The sequence below is a fragment of the Humulus lupulus genome, chromosome 7 (assembly GCF_963169125.1).
Source record: "Humulus lupulus chromosome 7, drHumLupu1.1, whole genome shotgun sequence".
In the NCBI taxonomy this organism is placed as follows: domain Eukaryota; kingdom Viridiplantae; phylum Streptophyta; class Magnoliopsida; order Rosales; family Cannabaceae; genus Humulus; species Humulus lupulus.
Window position 1 is genome coordinate 6095859 of NC_084799.1, and position 17306 is coordinate 6113164.

Below are 17306 nucleotides of genomic sequence, written 5' to 3' on the forward strand. Positions count from 1 at the left end.
AGAGAAGCGTGGAAGAAAGCAGTCTATGAGAAAATTGGGGCATTTGAGAACAACACTACATGGGCAATAGTTAAACAACTTGAGGATAAACATGTGGTAGGTTGCAAGTGGGTGTTTACTATTAAACATAAAGCTGATGGAACCATAGATTGGTACAAAGCGAGACTAGTTGCGAAGGGGTTGACAAAAACGTATGGAGTGGACTACAATGAGACCTTTGCACATGTTGCTAAGTTAAATACTGTAAGGGTTCTGCTATCAATTGCTGCAAACCTCGATTGGCCGCTTCAACAACTGGACATAAAGAATGCCTTCCTTAGTGGACACTTGGAAGAAGAAGCTACATGAAGACTCCTTCAGGGTTCGAAGAAAGATATGGAAAATGGAGGGTTTGTCACCTGAAAAAATCTTTGTATGACTTGAAACAATCCCCTCAAGCATGATTTGAGATATAATCAGGTGGTAAAAAACTATGGGTACAAACATACTTAGTCAGATCATACCTTGTTCTTTAAGCATTCACAAGAGGGTAAGATAACTATTCTTATTTTCTATGTTGATGACATGATACTAACAGACAATGATTTTGGAGAGCAAGTGGAACTCAAAAGTCTGCTAGCCCAAAAGTTTGAAGTAAAGGACCTTTGACCAATGAAGTATTACTATTTTCTAGGTATGGAGGTTGCAAGAACAAAGAAAAGAATTGTTGTATCTCAGAGGAAATATGTGCTTGATCTACTCGAGGAAACTGGAATGAGTGGCTACAAACCTGTAGCAACACCAGTCGAACCAAAGGGAAAATACAAGGAATAAATTAATGAAAAGACAGTTGACAAGGGAATTTATCCGTGTTTAGTGGGAAGGTTAATCTACTTATCCCACACAAGGCCTAATATTGCATTTGTCGTGAGCCTGGTTAGTCAATACATACACAATCCATTAGAGGAACACTTGGAGGCTGTGTATAGGATACTACGGTATCTAAAAGGAGCACTAGGAAATAGATTATTATTCCAAAAGAATGAAGAAAGACGAGTTAAGATTTTTACATATGCAGATTGGGCAGGTTTAGTTGAAGATAGAAGATCGACAACTAGATATTGTACTAAAGTATGTGGGAACTTAGTCACATCGAGGAGCAAAAAACGACTTTTGGTAGCTCGTAGTAGTGCTGAAGCAAAACTGATGGCTCTTGCTTAGGGAGGATGTGAACTGTTATGGATCAAACAAATATTTGAAGAATTGAAGCTTCAACGAATTGAGCCTTTAAAGTTGTATCGTGACAGTAAGTCAACAATCAACATACCGCATAATACAGTTCATCACGACAGGACCAAACATGTTGAAGTGGACAGACACTTTATAAAAAAAATGATCGATGGAAAAAAACTATGTGTTGTATATATTCCTAGCAAACTGCAGCAAGCTGATATGTTAACCAAAGGATTGTCAAAAAAAGTTTTTAATGAGCTTGTTTGCAAACTGGACATGTGGAATCTTTACGCTCCAGCTTGAGGGAGGGTGTAGAAAATGCTAGAAAATGCTATACATTTTAGCATTTATTCAATGTTGTTAATATAGGTTAATTGATTTAACCAAGAATATCTATGTAATTGTAGAAATTACTATAATTAGATTATTCTTATAGGTTAATTGATTTAACCTAGAATATCAGTAATTACTTCTGTAGTTGTTATTAAGTACCAAAATATTTGGTATTAAGTACCAGGTTTGTTAGAGCTGTACGGTGCCTATTTAAAGGCATTATTCTTCATGAATAAAATTATTCACAGTCCGAACTTTGAGTCATCTTGAATACTTACACAGATGTCCATTCTCAATACTTACGTAAGAAATGCTATTATTTTATGTAAAATATAGTAATAATGATAAAATGGACATTCAAGGCCAAATATCCAAAGCAAAAAGTAGTAAGGGAAGAAAGTTTAATCATCCAATGTATGTACAAGAGAGAGCAATGCTCCACTAATTGCTTGTTGTTTATTACAAGCTCACACAAGAGAAATAACACTACTCTCTGATAGCTCTTTCTATCATGAAAACAAAATTCTTAAATAAATTTAATAAGAGAATGGATACATATCTCATAACTTAAACAAATGCTTATATTATTATTTAAAAAAATCACAAAATCTTAGCAACTTCACAAGACAAAACCGACAGAACAGACTTTCTTTAATTTACAAGAACTCAAAAACAAACTCACGTTTTCTTCTATATGCATAGTGATTATAACAACAAAAGAAAAAACAAAAAACACAGACCTCTATGACATTATTGGCTACAACCAACCTGACCTTGTATTGAATTCAATTCCCGATTAATGCAGGACAATGCTTTCATAAATCTTCTTTTTCTTGTTCTTCTTCCATCTTAACCAAAACTGTTACTTTTTCATTGTAAAAGATGGAAGTATCAGGCTGAAATATCTGTACAACCTAGCAAGCAAGCACACATACAAAAAGCATAGGACCTTCCAAACCAGACTCTTAAACATTCTCTTTAGGCAAAGGAAAACCCTAAGATTGATCGAGCTAACTTGAATCTTGAATGATGTCTTTGGTCCACAATCTACGAAGTAGCCCTTAGTTCGCTTCTTTGCCCATTTTCATATCCGAGTTTCCGGAACTGATTCTGCAATGTAATGACAAGTAATCAGGAACTTCATACTTAATTATTAAGGCCTCAGAATTACAATGCAGTAAAAGATAAACATCAAGGAAGCCTTTTATGACTCCATATGAACTAGAATCCAGTGGAAGAATAAAATAAACTACATAAAAATTGTCCTCATAAACCCCACAACACAAGATAAATCGTCTACCATTACTGATGTGAGCAGAGTGAACTGAACTGAGCAAACAAACAGTATTAATTCCAATAAACTATTAGCAATAAATAGTCTAATTGACGCATCAATAAATTAGAATTTAAGAGAGCTAGTCACCATATAATGAACTTAATATACACCATCACAGATCACAAGTTATATATATAACGCATATATAATTATTGCCTTTTCACATTTCATAAGTTGAAGTTGATGTCATGCCATTTCTACAAGGGAATCATATAGCTCACTTTAAATCAATTAGAACTTGCATACACCATAGAATTCATTACAGTTAATTCAGAAAAGCAATGAATAAACACAGAAAAAGCTGTCAAAGTAACCGTGAATCCCACAATGAATATCAGATATAGCAAGCACAATTGACAATTCCACATTCAATAAAAGAAATCTAAGAGAACTTAATAAACCCACAAAATTTCTCAGCCAATACATAAAAATTCAATCACAGATAAATGTTTATTAGCATATATCAACCCTAGAGATATCAATCAAAACTACACTAATTGTTTTAACAGAGAAGCTTTGAATAAAGGGAATGGAATTGAGTGAAAGGAATATCAATCAACCTGAGAACGAGACTGTAAATCGGTGATTTGGGACTTTGAGTGTAAGGCAGCAACATCGGAAGTGAGATCAGCAGGTTCAACGGCGGTGCAATCGGGAGGTGATTCAAAGAGCGAGAGAGAGAATTGCTTATCAACGACACCCACATCGAAGTAGATAAGGCCAGAGCTGGGTACATCGACGCGAATACCTTTGACAGGGAACCAAAGAAAGAGCTCCTGAGCCGTAACGCCGGACAAATTCCCGATCTGACCAAAAGTCAAGGTACCGGAGACGTTGAAATCGTAGTGAACCTGGTTCTCGAACTTGGCATTACAAGGCTGGTTCAGCAAGACCTGGAAATTTCCGGATGAAGGGTCGTGCGAAAATTCAGTGATACCCTTTGGGAAAAGGCCAATTGGGAGACCGTGCAGCCGGAGATAATCGTAAATGGTGGAAGGACTACTACTGACAGTTGCGGCGGCGAAAGTGAGAAGGAAAGCTAAGAGGGAGAGAGTGAGAGTGAGAAAGTTAGGGCAAGTGTGGGAAAATGGTGGAAAGTGAGGGAAAGTAAAGGATTTTGGTGAAGGAGAAGGACCCATGTTTGGGTTTTGGAGAAGAAGAAGAAGAAGAGACGCGACGACGGTATATTGTGATATGAAGCAGAAAAAGGTACTGTTTTTAAGGTTAAGACTTAAGAGAGAGAAAGAGAGAGTTTTTTTCTTTTTTTTTTTTAAATCATAAAAAAATAGACAGAAGGACAGATTGGAAATCCAGATATTTTTTATTTATTTTATATGGGTTATTTTAAGAAATATTGATGAAATTAGGTTTTTTTTTTATTTTTTTTATTTTATAACTAGAGTAGATAATATATCCGTGATTTGTGTGAAGTGTAAAACAATTCAATATATATTTATATAATAATAATAATATAAAGAGAAATATAGTTGAATAATAGATAATAAAAGTGAAATAAAATAAATTTATAAGCTGACTATATATTACCCAAAATTGAATAAAATTGAGACTAAGTTTGGCAAAATTTGAAATAATAAGAAAAAATATAATATACTCTAATAAAGTGAATACGATAATTAAAATTAAATTATTGGTTATATTTAGATTATTAATAATATATGTTAAAAGTTGAAATAATAAAAAATAGGGAAAACTACAAATTAAAAAAAAAAAAGTAGAATACTAGAAGGATAACATGCCATATTATCACCTTATGACCTAATTTTATGTATATTTATATAGATTATTTTCATAATAGGATTTATTATCTCAAAATTCCTAATTTGTAAAAAAATATTTGCAAAATTACATTAAGAGAGTTAAATATTTTGACTTTGAAAAAAAAAAGATTGAAAAACATTCCTTATTTTAATCAATCGTCTTTAGTAATTTTATTGTAATTAAATCCTAAATTTACTTTTAGATTTTGGATAAACTCATTTTCGAAGATTGGGTCTCATTTAAATAAATTTATATTTTTTACAGAATAAAATAATTATAAATCAATCATATAAATATACACACAAGTGATAATTACATCTATAATATATTTTTATATTATTTGTGAATAAATTAAATAAATATTTCTATATATTAGTAATGTAATACAATAAGTCTTCCTATCCTTATATTTTTATTAAAATTTAAATCTTAAATATTTTAAGACCATAAACTAATAACAACTCTTTCCAAGATATATTATTCAGTTCTCATGTGGAAACCACCAAAAATTTAGATTCAATGAATATTTATTTTTATTCATTTATGTATATGATAGGCATTAAGAATCAACTTTAAAAACATAAGGATAAGAAAGAAACAATATTATTAAGTATAATATTTAATAGTGCAATGTTTGTGTATAAATTTTGTATATAATAAATATGCTTTCAAAATCAAATACCACTATATAAATCAATTTGTTATTTAATAATTATTTTCCTCTATCTACACAATAATCAAAAAGTCCATAACAAATTCCATAAGGGCAAGTCCAATGAGACTGCAAAATGCTAAAATGTTATAATATCACATCATATTACAATTCAACTGAATTGCATTTTTTTTACTATTATGTTGTCAAGTTACAGTACCTCACCAAATATAAGGTCATCCCCAATCCTTAATATCATATATAGTGTTGCATCAACACTAAAACTAAAAAATTTTAGCATCGTATTTTTTTTTCCAGTCCAACCACAACACCAAAAATTATTCTAAAAAGTATATTATTTATTACTTTATCTTATATATAAAATAATATACATATATATTTATTATTTTTATTATTAAATACTAATATAAAAAGTAAAATAGTATTGCTTTTTGTTTTTGCCGTTGCTACAGTACTCCACCATATTTGGTGGGGGTACTGTAGCTTGAAAGCATAATTGTGAGATAAATTTAGTTGAGTTGGATTTGATTTTGTGTTTTTTTAGCATTATATTTGCTATTTTGCAGTTCGGTTGGAGTTGCCCTAATATATGGTGGATTGTTGCAGCAAGGGTAAATAAATTTTTTTACTTTTTTGTTTTTTATATTAGTATTTAATAATAAATATATATGTATATTGTTTTATATATAAGATAAAATAATATAAAATATTATTTTTAGTATAAATTTGAGTGTTATAATTGAAATGAGAAAAAATATGTTGCTAAAATTATACTATTGTAAAGTTGATTCAACACCAAAATATATTTCATTGTAGGAGTTGGCCTAATGAATAATTTGTATAAATTAAGGAAAAAAAAACTTGGAGAAGACGATATAATAATGATTTAAATTCCATAAAATGTATAATTTAGTTTTAAAGAATAATAATGATAATCAAAACAAAATAATTTTCTTTTAGGTGGAGGTGTTGTGGACAACTGATAACTTTACCACTTACCAGTGGTTTTGGATTGTAAAGAGGAACTGACCTAGAAGGAAAACACAAGTACAGAACTGATTTCTGTTTTTTTAACAGAATTACTAATATAAATGGGCTTCGCCCAATTAATCACCACCGGCCCAAACCCAAAATAGTGGATAAAGTTGGCTTATCCTACTGGATAAGTTCATTGTCAATTCTGGAAACCCCACATTTAATAAGCCTCCAAAAAATCTGACAAATATACTAAATGCATCTTATTGTAGCTGTTCAAACTTCAAATCTCAAATGAGTGAGAAGAGAACATTTGTTTTCTCAACCAAAATTGCACTCATGTACTTAGCTTCTTGTATCAAGACACCAATTTCTCTACCTATTCCTTTGTTTGTTGATGACCACATTGACATTCATCTAATATTTTTTGTGTATGAACTGTCCAAGAAACAACAACTTCGTAGCAAAATCAATCATAATTAAAATACCACCATCAAGTAAGGGGTTTGTGCTGCAGGTGGGACAATTTCAAACTATTTTATTATCGCATATACAATTTGAGTATGTTTTCAAACCAAATCATATCACAACATATATAACTTCAAATTACACTATGTTATTGTGGTAAATTTATGTAATTTACAATTAAATATTAACAAATTTAAGCAACATTCAATATTTATGACAACTAAACATAAATAATAATAAAAGGTAAAGTAAAGAAAGGACCACTTTCTCTCTCCCTAATTATTTCTCCATATCTTGAGTGTTTCATCTCTTCCTAAGAATGCACATTTTTCCCATGGGAGCAAGGCTCCACAGGAACCGTCTCTAATGGGGCGGAGAATCCCCATCTAAATGGGGAACGGGATGGGGACGAGGATAACTTTCAATCCTCGAATGTTAAATATGGCGGGGACGGAGATAGCACTCCCCGCTCTGATGGGACTCCGTTTAAATTTTTACATATTTTTATAATATTTTATATGTATTTTATATCTTTCTTTATATGTTTTTATATTATAGTAGTAACTTTTTTTTTAATATTTTAAATTTTATTTAGGATAGTGTTTAATATTTTAAATAATAAATATTGTGCAATATTTTAATTTACATATAATTTATAATTTTATTTTAAAATTTTAATTTAAAATTTATTTTTTAAATAAATGGGTTCCCTGTGGGGATCCCCCACCCCAAATAGGGGATTCCCCACCCCGTCCCCAACGGGGAATAAGCGGGGATGGGGCAGGGACGGGGATTAAAAATATAAATGAGGACGGGGACGGGGACGGGGACGGGGACGGGGGGAGCTGTAACGCCCTGGTTACCCCAAAACAGTTACGGTGAACCGGAAATTTGACTCATTGCCTGAGTCCTTTGGTTAAAAACGTGTTCTAAGTGTCATTAACAGGCTAAGGTGAAAACCAATAAAAAGGGAAATGATATATTTTATTTGAAGCATAAAACTGTTCATGGGCCCACAAGAACATTTACAAGTTATTTACAACTAAAAAAGGTCATTACTGTTTCAAAATTACAAACCCGCCGACCTAAGCGGCAAAAATAGGGTAAACCCCCTAGTTCCTCTTAGAACTCCTTGGCCGTGGTGGTCAAGCGGCCGCATATGTACACATCACCACCTAAGCTCTCCACTCAAGGCTGGGTGAGCTTTTCTTTCCCTTTACCTGCACCACATAGCACCCATGAGCCAAAGCCCAGCAATAAAACATAGCATTATATGTAAACATTATCAAATGATTATCATTATAATCACACATAACTCATAGCTCTCAAACAGGTGAGTGAATATCACTTGAGGTTCTGATAAACCATACTGAGTGACTGACAAGCAAGTCACTAATTCAAACAAAAGAATGGCTGCTGGGTAAGCCACTAGCCTTAACAAATAAGAGACTGATGGGTAAGTCTCTAACTTATCAAATGAGTGACTGATGGGTAAGTCACATAAGCGCTTATAATATTCATCGAACTTGAGGTCGGTCCGGCATTAATGCTCTTTGAGTCATCCAATGCAGAAAGTCGATTAGATCTAATCTTTATTGGTTTGCATGAATCACGCTAAGGCCGTCCTGACTAATGAGTCAGCACTATGTGACCAGTGCCCAGTACCACTGCCGAACCTGACTAATAAGTCACAGCTTCACAGTTGATATTAACACCTTTGCCAAATCTGACTGATGAGTCAGTACCATGCACAAGTGAGCAACATTTGCTAAGCATCCAATAGTCAATCCATGTCCACATTTACACAACCAACATGCCTCATGAACAACCATGCATGTCATATATGGGGTGCAGTTTTCTTACCTCTGGTTCGAATGAAAATTAATATAAGAACGACCCTTGAGAACGATCAATCTTTGGGTCATTTAGCGATGACCTGGTCATAAACAAATATGGGATTCCATCAATAAAATGATTAACAAAGGGTTCCCAAACCAAAACCTAGCCTCCGAGACATCGAATCCTACTAAACCGGGTAGTAGGATCGACCCCGAGGCCTAAGGCTTGAATCCCCAAGTCAAAAACCCATTTCTGGCCAAAAATGCCTCTGTGGGCCGCGGCTCACCTCTCTGACAGAGGCATTTCCACCCCAGAAACCAACATAGGCCGCGGCTCACCATAGCCATGCCGCGACTCATTACGCAAAACAACAAAGAACCAGAATTTCTTCCCCTGCGTTTTCCTTGAAACCAAACCTTCAAACCAGACCCAAACCTCATCCAAACACTCAATCCAACCCCTAAACATCATCTATATCAAACCCTCATCAAAACTCAAGTTAAACATCAATCAAAACTTCCATTAATCCAAACTATCCTCAACAAAATCATAGGCTGAAAACTAAAAGAAAACAGAGGAAAACCAGAAAACTTATGGCTGAAACTTACCTCAAACTTGAGATTAAATCCCCTTCAATGGCTGAACCAACTCTATGAACTCAACTCCTTGATTTCCTAGCTTGATTCATCACTTTGAGCTCAAAAACTCCAAAGGTGAAATGAGAGAAAATGATGCACGGGAAGGGAGAAGAACCTTGCTCTGTTTTGTTCTGTTTTTCTACAGCCATCTAAAGTCTCATATAAATCTAAACCAAATGACCTAAATGCCCCTAGGTCACTTAAGGTTTCTAAAGTCATCTCAAGGGTAAAATTGGTATTTTCCACCTATCTCATTAATCATAATTAACTCTTTCCAATTCCCGCTAATCCCGATAATCTTAAACATCAATAATTCATATCCCATTACCCTTTAATGCCCGGTAACATTTTAATCATTTAAATCACCCTGAGACTCACCCCGAGCCCCGAGCTTAAGCCTGTTATGACCAAACCGATAATTTATATTTAAAGATCGTCTCATGCTGAATAACTCGAACCAATCCACATTATAATGTGGCCTCACAATATATATCATTAACATGCAAGCAAATATATAGTTATGCCCTCAACGAGCCAGATTACCAAAATACCCCTGTAAACAAATGGTGGACCCACGTGCATGCATTTAACATCATATTATAATATAATTCTCATAAACATGCATATATTCATTTAATGGCATAATTAAACAAGTATGACCCTCCCGACCTACTATTCCCGCCATTAAACACATCAGAGAATTCGGGGCATTACAGGAGCACTCCCCGCCAATTCCCCGCCTTGTGTGCATCACTACTCTTCCTTCTCTTCCGCTCCCTCTTCTCTCAGCTAGGGTAGCCGTCGCCGCCACTAGGTGGTGTTGGCGGAGCGTTGGCCGAAAGGGGATGTGGGTTGCCGACCTCGGGTGAGTGGTGGTGACTATTTTGGGTTTGTGCGACTTTCTCCTTCGGCTCTGGCATGCCTTGTGTCAGCTGGTGTTTATGTGGCGTGGTGGGCGAGGGTCTCCAGCTCGATAGGGTGGGTCCTCCGGCGATATTTATGTTGGGTGCAGAGCTTTGGTCCATGGGCACAACTTCATGGTTAGACCTCATTTCCTTCTTCTTCTTCTTCTCCAAGATGGGCTTGTCGCGCGATGGTGTGACGACTCTCCTTTGGATGTTTTGGATGGGGGTTCAAGCCTAGGTGCTGGTGTGGAGTCGGGAGGTGATGGTGGTATAGGCTCGTTGGGTTGCTACCCTTTTGTTTTTATTTAGCTTTTATGTTTTGTCTTGTTGATTTCTTTTGTGTGTTTGTTTAGTTTGGTTTTATTTTATCTGTCTGTTTGTTTGGTGTTGTATCACCATATCCTTGGGACTGGATTGTGCCAGTTTTGTTTGGTTTGGTTCTAGCTTTGCTTCCACCGATGAAGGGTCGCCAGGACGGGTCGGAGCTTCGTCACCTAATTGTTAGGTGTTTTAAAGGCCAACTTTCTGTGGGTGTGGTTTGATGCTAGGGTCATTTCCCTATCCTGTTGTTGGACTATCATCTTTTATGAGGTCGTTGTTCTTGGATGGGTTGCTCCTATTATGTAATTGGCGTGGTCTTTCCGTTTGTTTGGTCATCTCTTTGTAAGATCTATGCAGATCTGATTCCGTCCGAATTTGTAGGGCTTTGTCCCTTTAAACATTTGAATGAATATTCTCCTTTAAAAAAACATAAATAATACAACCAAAATTTTAATTTCAAATAACGCGAGAAAAATTCAAATTTAAAATAATAAAATTGAAATATATATAACAATTAATTGTTATACCAATTTTTGGCCTAATGATGTGACAAATGGCAAAAGTTAAAAATAGGACCACATCAACAATATCTTTGTACAAAATAGGCCCACCTCGCCAATGGGTCATCTCGCCAACCAGCTAAGCAAAGCCGCCTCACTTACCATACCCACATCGCCAACTTCCAAAAGAAAGGGCCCTTGCTAGATACAATGGAGGTGACCATCATTGCCTTCAAAGAATGAAACCCTCACCATTTTTTAGTAGACCTTTGCTAGTCAGACTGAGTTGACACCCTTGCTCTCTTCACCTCGACGAGCCACCTCACCTAAGCGAGGCTCCCCACCTCGTGTACTTTGAGTTAACGAGGCACCTCGCTCGCTCAACCTCAGTGAGGTGCCTCACTTCAGCGAGGCATCTCCCCCGCTCCACCTCAGCGAGGCTCTTCGCCTCAGTGAGGTACCTCACCCGCTTCGAGTAAGTGAAGTACCTCGCTTGCTCAACCTTAGTGAGGCACCTTACTTTAGAGAGGCTCCCCACCTTAGTGAGGTACCTCGGCCACTTCGAGTCAGCGAGGCACCTTGTCCGCTCAACCTCAGCAAGGTGTCTTACTTCAACGAGGCACCTCGCCCGCTCCACCTTAGCGAGGCACCTCTTAGTCGACTTCAAGTCAGCAAGGCGAGGCACCGCCTACTTCAATGAGGATAACTTCACTCCATGGAAGTCCTCACCCACGAAGCTCTCGCGAAGCTAAAACTCGGCAGATAAGGGTCGTCACCACCTTGGGGTCTCCAGGGTGTCACAACTTTCAGGACACTTGGACCAAAATTCGACTACGAATGACTCATTGAAGCAGCCAGTTGGATTACAGTTTTTGGAGGAACACTAAGGCTTGAAATAACTCAGTATCTCATGAAAATTAGCTTGATCAAAAAACGAAATATCACCTTCGCCTCCCCCTCCCCCATATCCACCACTATAAATATCAAAATATAAACCTTGTAAAGGGTTCAAAATATAGCATTTACTCCTCTTTGTAATCCCGACTGCCTCAAGAACAAAAATTAATTGCTGTGTAACTGTTCTTGAGTGTTTATACTCTTCATCAATATAATTGCTTAAAGTGGACGTTAGTCATCTTTTTCGAGCCGAACCACTATAAATTTTGTGTCTTTTTATTTAGGGTTATTTGCGTCAATAATACTTATGTAGTTAGATTTGTTGCACTTAAATGCCTATGTAAAAATTTTGGCGGTAATAATGTCTACCGTTACTCATTTGGTGCAGACGTTGGTCCCTGGATCGTTAAGTCTGACCAAAGACCTACGTGGCTATACCTGATTGATCTAATTTTATTTAAATATTAAAAAATTATTTAAAATTAAAATCCAAAAATATTTAAAAATAATTAAATTTTCTTTCATACATTTAGAAAAATAAATTTAAACTAACTTAATATTTTAATTATCATACAACTTAATTAAAAAATAGCAATTAAACTAAACCCAAAAATCCAATTACTCATGAACAAAAACAATTAATCCAACCTTTTATATCTTTATGAATGAAAATTTCTTTATATCTTTTTTCACGTTGCCTAATATAAATCAATCCCAGATTACAGCAAAAGAAAACAAATATAAATCAATCACATTTAATTCTCCGTCTTTAGTTATTTTCTCATCCAAAATGTTCGACTAAGAAATTTACGCATACAAAAAGTCCAGTCAACACTAATATATTTATAAAGATGTACGATTTTAACTACAATTACAAAATCTCAAACACCAACCTGTGCAGTTTGAGCAGGCATATCTTTAAGTCCAACCACAGATGTGAAAGATAATTGAGAAAGATACAGTGTGCATAGCAATGAGTAATCTCTTCAACCAAGTATCTGACCATTTTGTTATATACTTGGGTATTTATTGTATATATTAGATAGATAAGAAAACTATCATATTGATAATTATTGAGTACCGAGACATTAAGAATTTAGTTCCTCTGTCTAACAGCATCAATTTGCAGGGTTCCAAACAAAATAAAAGAAATTGGGGTTGGAAAAGAGAAAAGAAAACTACCGTCGGGTGTGGAACACAAGAGAACATTGTCTCAGCTACGGTATTCAAGTGTCAGAAATAAATTATTTGAACCCCTAACTACACCTCATTTCAACCAAAATATTCTACCACACAGTAACACAGCCGCGAGTTGCAAACTTTGCTAGATGGAGCAGCACTCACTTCTAATCTCCACTCACCCATTGAACTTCTAGGGTTGGATCACAAATAAAGGCTGCAAAAAAAGTAATAAAAGAACTGTCAAAGATTCATATCAACAGAAGTAAGAATATGGAGATATGGAAGTGACTATGAATATCTTTGGATGAGTTTACTTACCGTGTCCACACTGACGGGTTTGCCATCTTCTGCAACAACCTCTACTATAGTTCCAGATTGATCAGCCTAAAACAAAGCAACAGAGGCATTTAGATCTCAAATAAATGTTTCTCAAAGTGCTTACCCGAGGCAGCAAAAGGGTATCATACTAAAATGGGAAAGGTCCTCGAGCAAAATGCGAAATGTTAAATATAGGTCTATCAATGTGTATATTACTTTCCCTTTCACTGACAATATGAGACTTCTTAACTAACAGTGTTTCTATTTGAAACAAAGTTTGTAGCCAAGGCACAATGCTGAAATCAGTTTCATATGTTGCCTACTGTTTAAGTATTGACAAGCATACTAAAAGACACATCTTTTTCACACTCCCCACCCCCCTTCAAAAGTGATAATAGCTCTACTGATAATTAAGAAAAAATGAAGGCAGAACTCTCAGCAACAAATCATTGCAACAGGAGAAGATATTTACGAGCTAGTCTGTTTTGATCAAACTTCATATTTAAAGATCCCAATACCAATAAAACTACCCCCCTGAAACTTAAATGCCTCCCATTCAGAGTTTCCTGAAATCCTTAACTTCACTGTATCGATACTTATTTCTTCCATTATACTTTTGATTTCATGACCTCAACGATGCAAAAAATTTGTCAGAATAAGTTTATTTGCATCAATTGGAGTTCAAATGCAACAGAAATAGAACTTACTTCTATTTCATTCATCAATTTCATGGCCTCAATGATGCACAAAACTTGTCCCTTCTGTACTTTGTCTCCAACCTGAAGAGAAGTCCTCTCAAGTAAGCCAACAAAGAATGATATAGAACAACACGAAAACAATCTGAAGATTAATCAAACTTGAAATAGCACCCCTAAGGGGAGAATATTGACCTTCACAAATGGAGGTTCACCAGGTCCAGGACTTCTGTAGAATGTTCCTGCCATTGGACATTTAAGCGGTGGAAGCGATGACTTTGTAGACTTGGGAGCCGCTGGTGCTGCTGAGGGTGGTGGAGAAGAAGCTGGAGCAGGTGCAGGTGCAAGGGCAGATGGAGCTGGTGGGGCCATAGATGGAGGTAGTGCTTGATATGTAGCCACAGGAGCAGGAGCAGGAGGTGGCTGAGGCAAGGCCTCTTTTTTACGAATTAAAACTTCACAGTCAAGCTGTTTCAATTTCAACTCTACAATGTCTCGTGAGTCAACAAGCCTGAAATACAGATGACATATTATCCAATCAAATCTGCATAGCTGACTGAAGTAATTGATATTAGAAAGCAATATAAGATTTTATTCTCTCACTTTACAAGGCTTGCAACTTGACTAATAAACTCAGAGATTGATTCCTCAGTCGCCAAAACTGAAGAAGAAGGCTTGTTTGATGGTTTTGGATCTTTTCCTTTTGGGTGTTTTGGGTCTGACTTGTGTGAAGGAGAAGCTGCAGCTTTGGGGGATCCATCCACGGAAACCTTGAAGGAAAGAAATGAGCCCGAGAGTACATCCACCATGGAATGAAAATTTGAAAACACATCCTCCAATGAAATCCAATTGAAAAACCTTACCTCATTCAAGTGAGCTTTGACCACAGTGGAGCAACTACGACTTGGCTGCACACCCTATTATGAATACACAAGTTCCAACTTCCCCATTAAATGCACACACCTATTACGCCTTAACTTACACATACAAGCAAAAAGAAATTACAATAAAAACATCCAAATAAGCTAACAAACTTGAATGAAAATTAATATCTGTCTTAGACTCATAATCCATGTAAGTTGGAGTCAATTACGAAAAAATATGAATGCATATGAAACCTACATTGGGCATTTCCCAAGTTTTTGAATTTGGGCTTAATCAGTTGTTTATAACCGATAAGTAAACGCCACTCCATAGTATAGAGTGAGCCACACGTCAATTGATCTAAACAAAATGCCAACAGCTTTCCAGTAATTTACGTTTTTTCCTATCTCAACCAGCAGAGTGACAAAACAGCGGCTGCACACAGTGATATGTCAAATGACAGGCCGTTTCATTCAAAGAGAAATTATTTATTTATTTTCAATTTTCTTTTCCTTCTTGAACATTCTATCATCATAGCCGTTTTCAGTATAATTCCAAGTTCAAATAACAATTACCTCGGTCAATTCTACACAGAACTAAACTCAAAATTTTACCAAAATCTAAAGGATTACAATGTTAATCAAAATTCTCCTGTCAATAACCAAACAAGTAAAGAAAACCAAACATTACAGTAAATTCAAAGATCACTCCCTCCCTATACGTACGATTAGTCAATTACCTTGGTGGTGACGAATCGGAGCTTGGGCTTATGAGAGAGATGGAATGAGACCTTGGAAGGAGGGCAAGACCTGTAGGTATTGTGATTGTAATGAGACAAAGTGGCGGATTTGGTCACGGCCGAAGCAGTCGCCAGAGATGAAGACGCCATTGTCGTAGCAAAGGAGAGAGAAAGTAAGAAAGATAAGGGAAAATTGATTCGAAATGAGGGGATTTTGTAGAGAGAGGAGAGAGAGAGAGTGTGTGTGTTTTGGAGAATCCGTCTGAGCTGTAAGAAGGCGAGTATAAGAGCGATAAAGCCACTTCTCTGTGTGTTGGGTCGATGAAACCAATGCCAATGTGATGTGAGAGAGAGAGAGAGAAAGAGAATGTGTGTGTATGTGTGACGGTGCACGTTAAATTCCTGAACTGCTCTCGATTTCTCAGCCACGTGTCCACGTGGATGGTTGACCGAACTTTGACTTAATGCAATTAGAATTTAAAAGGTGGGAAGGAACTATTGGATTGCTGCTGCACTCACCTTAAACGGCCACGTGTCATGCTATTATTGTTTTTTATTAAACTAAAAGAATATATTTGTTTTATGACAAATTTTCAATATAAGTGCTGATATAAATATCGATTTTAAAAAATATGTTTTATATTATTTTCTAAAAAATTATATATTATTTGATAGAATATTTAGTATTATTAATAATGTTCAATATCATATTGTTAAATTTGCCAAAAAATATATAATATTATTAAAAAGTAAAAAAATAATATATTTGAAAAATACCGTAAAAATTTTATTTAAATTGAATTTTAAATAAATGAACTAAAATGATTATAAAAATAATTTGATTATTTGTGATGGGTATTTATTGAAAATAAAGTTTATACATTTTTTGACATGCATTTTGTAAATTGTTCAAATACACTCCTAAGTTCGATTTTGGTTCAAGTTTTTTAAATTAAAATCACAAATAATTTACCAAATTAACAAGCCAAAACAAAAGTACAATCATTCTGCCTAACAATTATATTGTTATATTTTATTTTTTTCATCATCAAAATTAGATTTAATAATCTATTTGAAATATTTTACAAAATATAAAGTCTAAAAAATAATTTGTCAAAACACACGATCCAAATATATATCGAGACAAAACACATAATCTAAAAAAATATAAACTCTTGAAAATATAATAGCTCTAGTGTATCAAATTTGATACAAACATTCTAATTTTTTTTCTTATTATGCTAAAACATGATATTAACACAAATATTTATCATCAAATAACACATTTGATATCAACTACGACACGCATTATAATCTCACAATTATAATTATGGTCCCTTGGGCGATCTCCAACTACAAACTTTAAAAATAATAATAAAAAAAAAAAAAATGTAGCTTTTGTACTAAAGTAATGTAACTTTTACACGCTTAAAAATATATTAGAATGTTCTCTTTAGTTTTTTATTACTTTATTATACAAATCCTAATAATAATGATTTTCTATTATTTTATAATGTAGTATTATTAAACTAATAAAAGAAAGCAAAAAGTGCATCTTGCATTATTTATATAGTGATGTCTTATATTTTAGTAATTATTCCTAATTTACACACACATCAACCATTTAATATT

The 17306-nt window shown here is 34.9% G+C and overlaps 2 protein-coding genes across 2 annotated transcripts; both read right to left on the reverse strand.

Annotated features, from left to right (window-relative positions):
• Nucleotides 1-1929: 1929 nt before the first annotated feature.
• LOC133790484 (uncharacterized) lies at nt 1930-4083 on the reverse strand. The gene is made up of 2 exons (XM_062228138.1): nt 3442-4083; nt 1930-2655 (listed from the first exon to the last, which is right to left on the reverse strand). Exons 1-2 carry the CDS (start codon nt 4018-4020, stop codon nt 2593-2595), a joined length of 642 nt encoding a protein of 213 aa, XP_062084122.1. The 5' UTR covers nt 4021-4083; the 3' UTR covers nt 1930-2592.
• An 8836-nt stretch (nt 4084-12919) lies between these two features.
• LOC133790485 (biotin carboxyl carrier protein of acetyl-CoA carboxylase, chloroplastic) lies at nt 12920-15992 on the reverse strand. The gene is made up of 7 exons (XM_062228140.1): nt 15675-15992; nt 14935-14988; nt 14675-14841; nt 14267-14582; nt 14084-14155; nt 13377-13442; nt 12920-13272 (listed from the first exon to the last, which is right to left on the reverse strand). Exons 1-7 carry the CDS (start codon nt 15822-15824, stop codon nt 13249-13251), a joined length of 849 nt encoding a protein of 282 aa, XP_062084124.1. The 5' UTR covers nt 15825-15992; the 3' UTR covers nt 12920-13248.
• Nucleotides 15993-17306: the final 1314 nt, after the last annotated feature.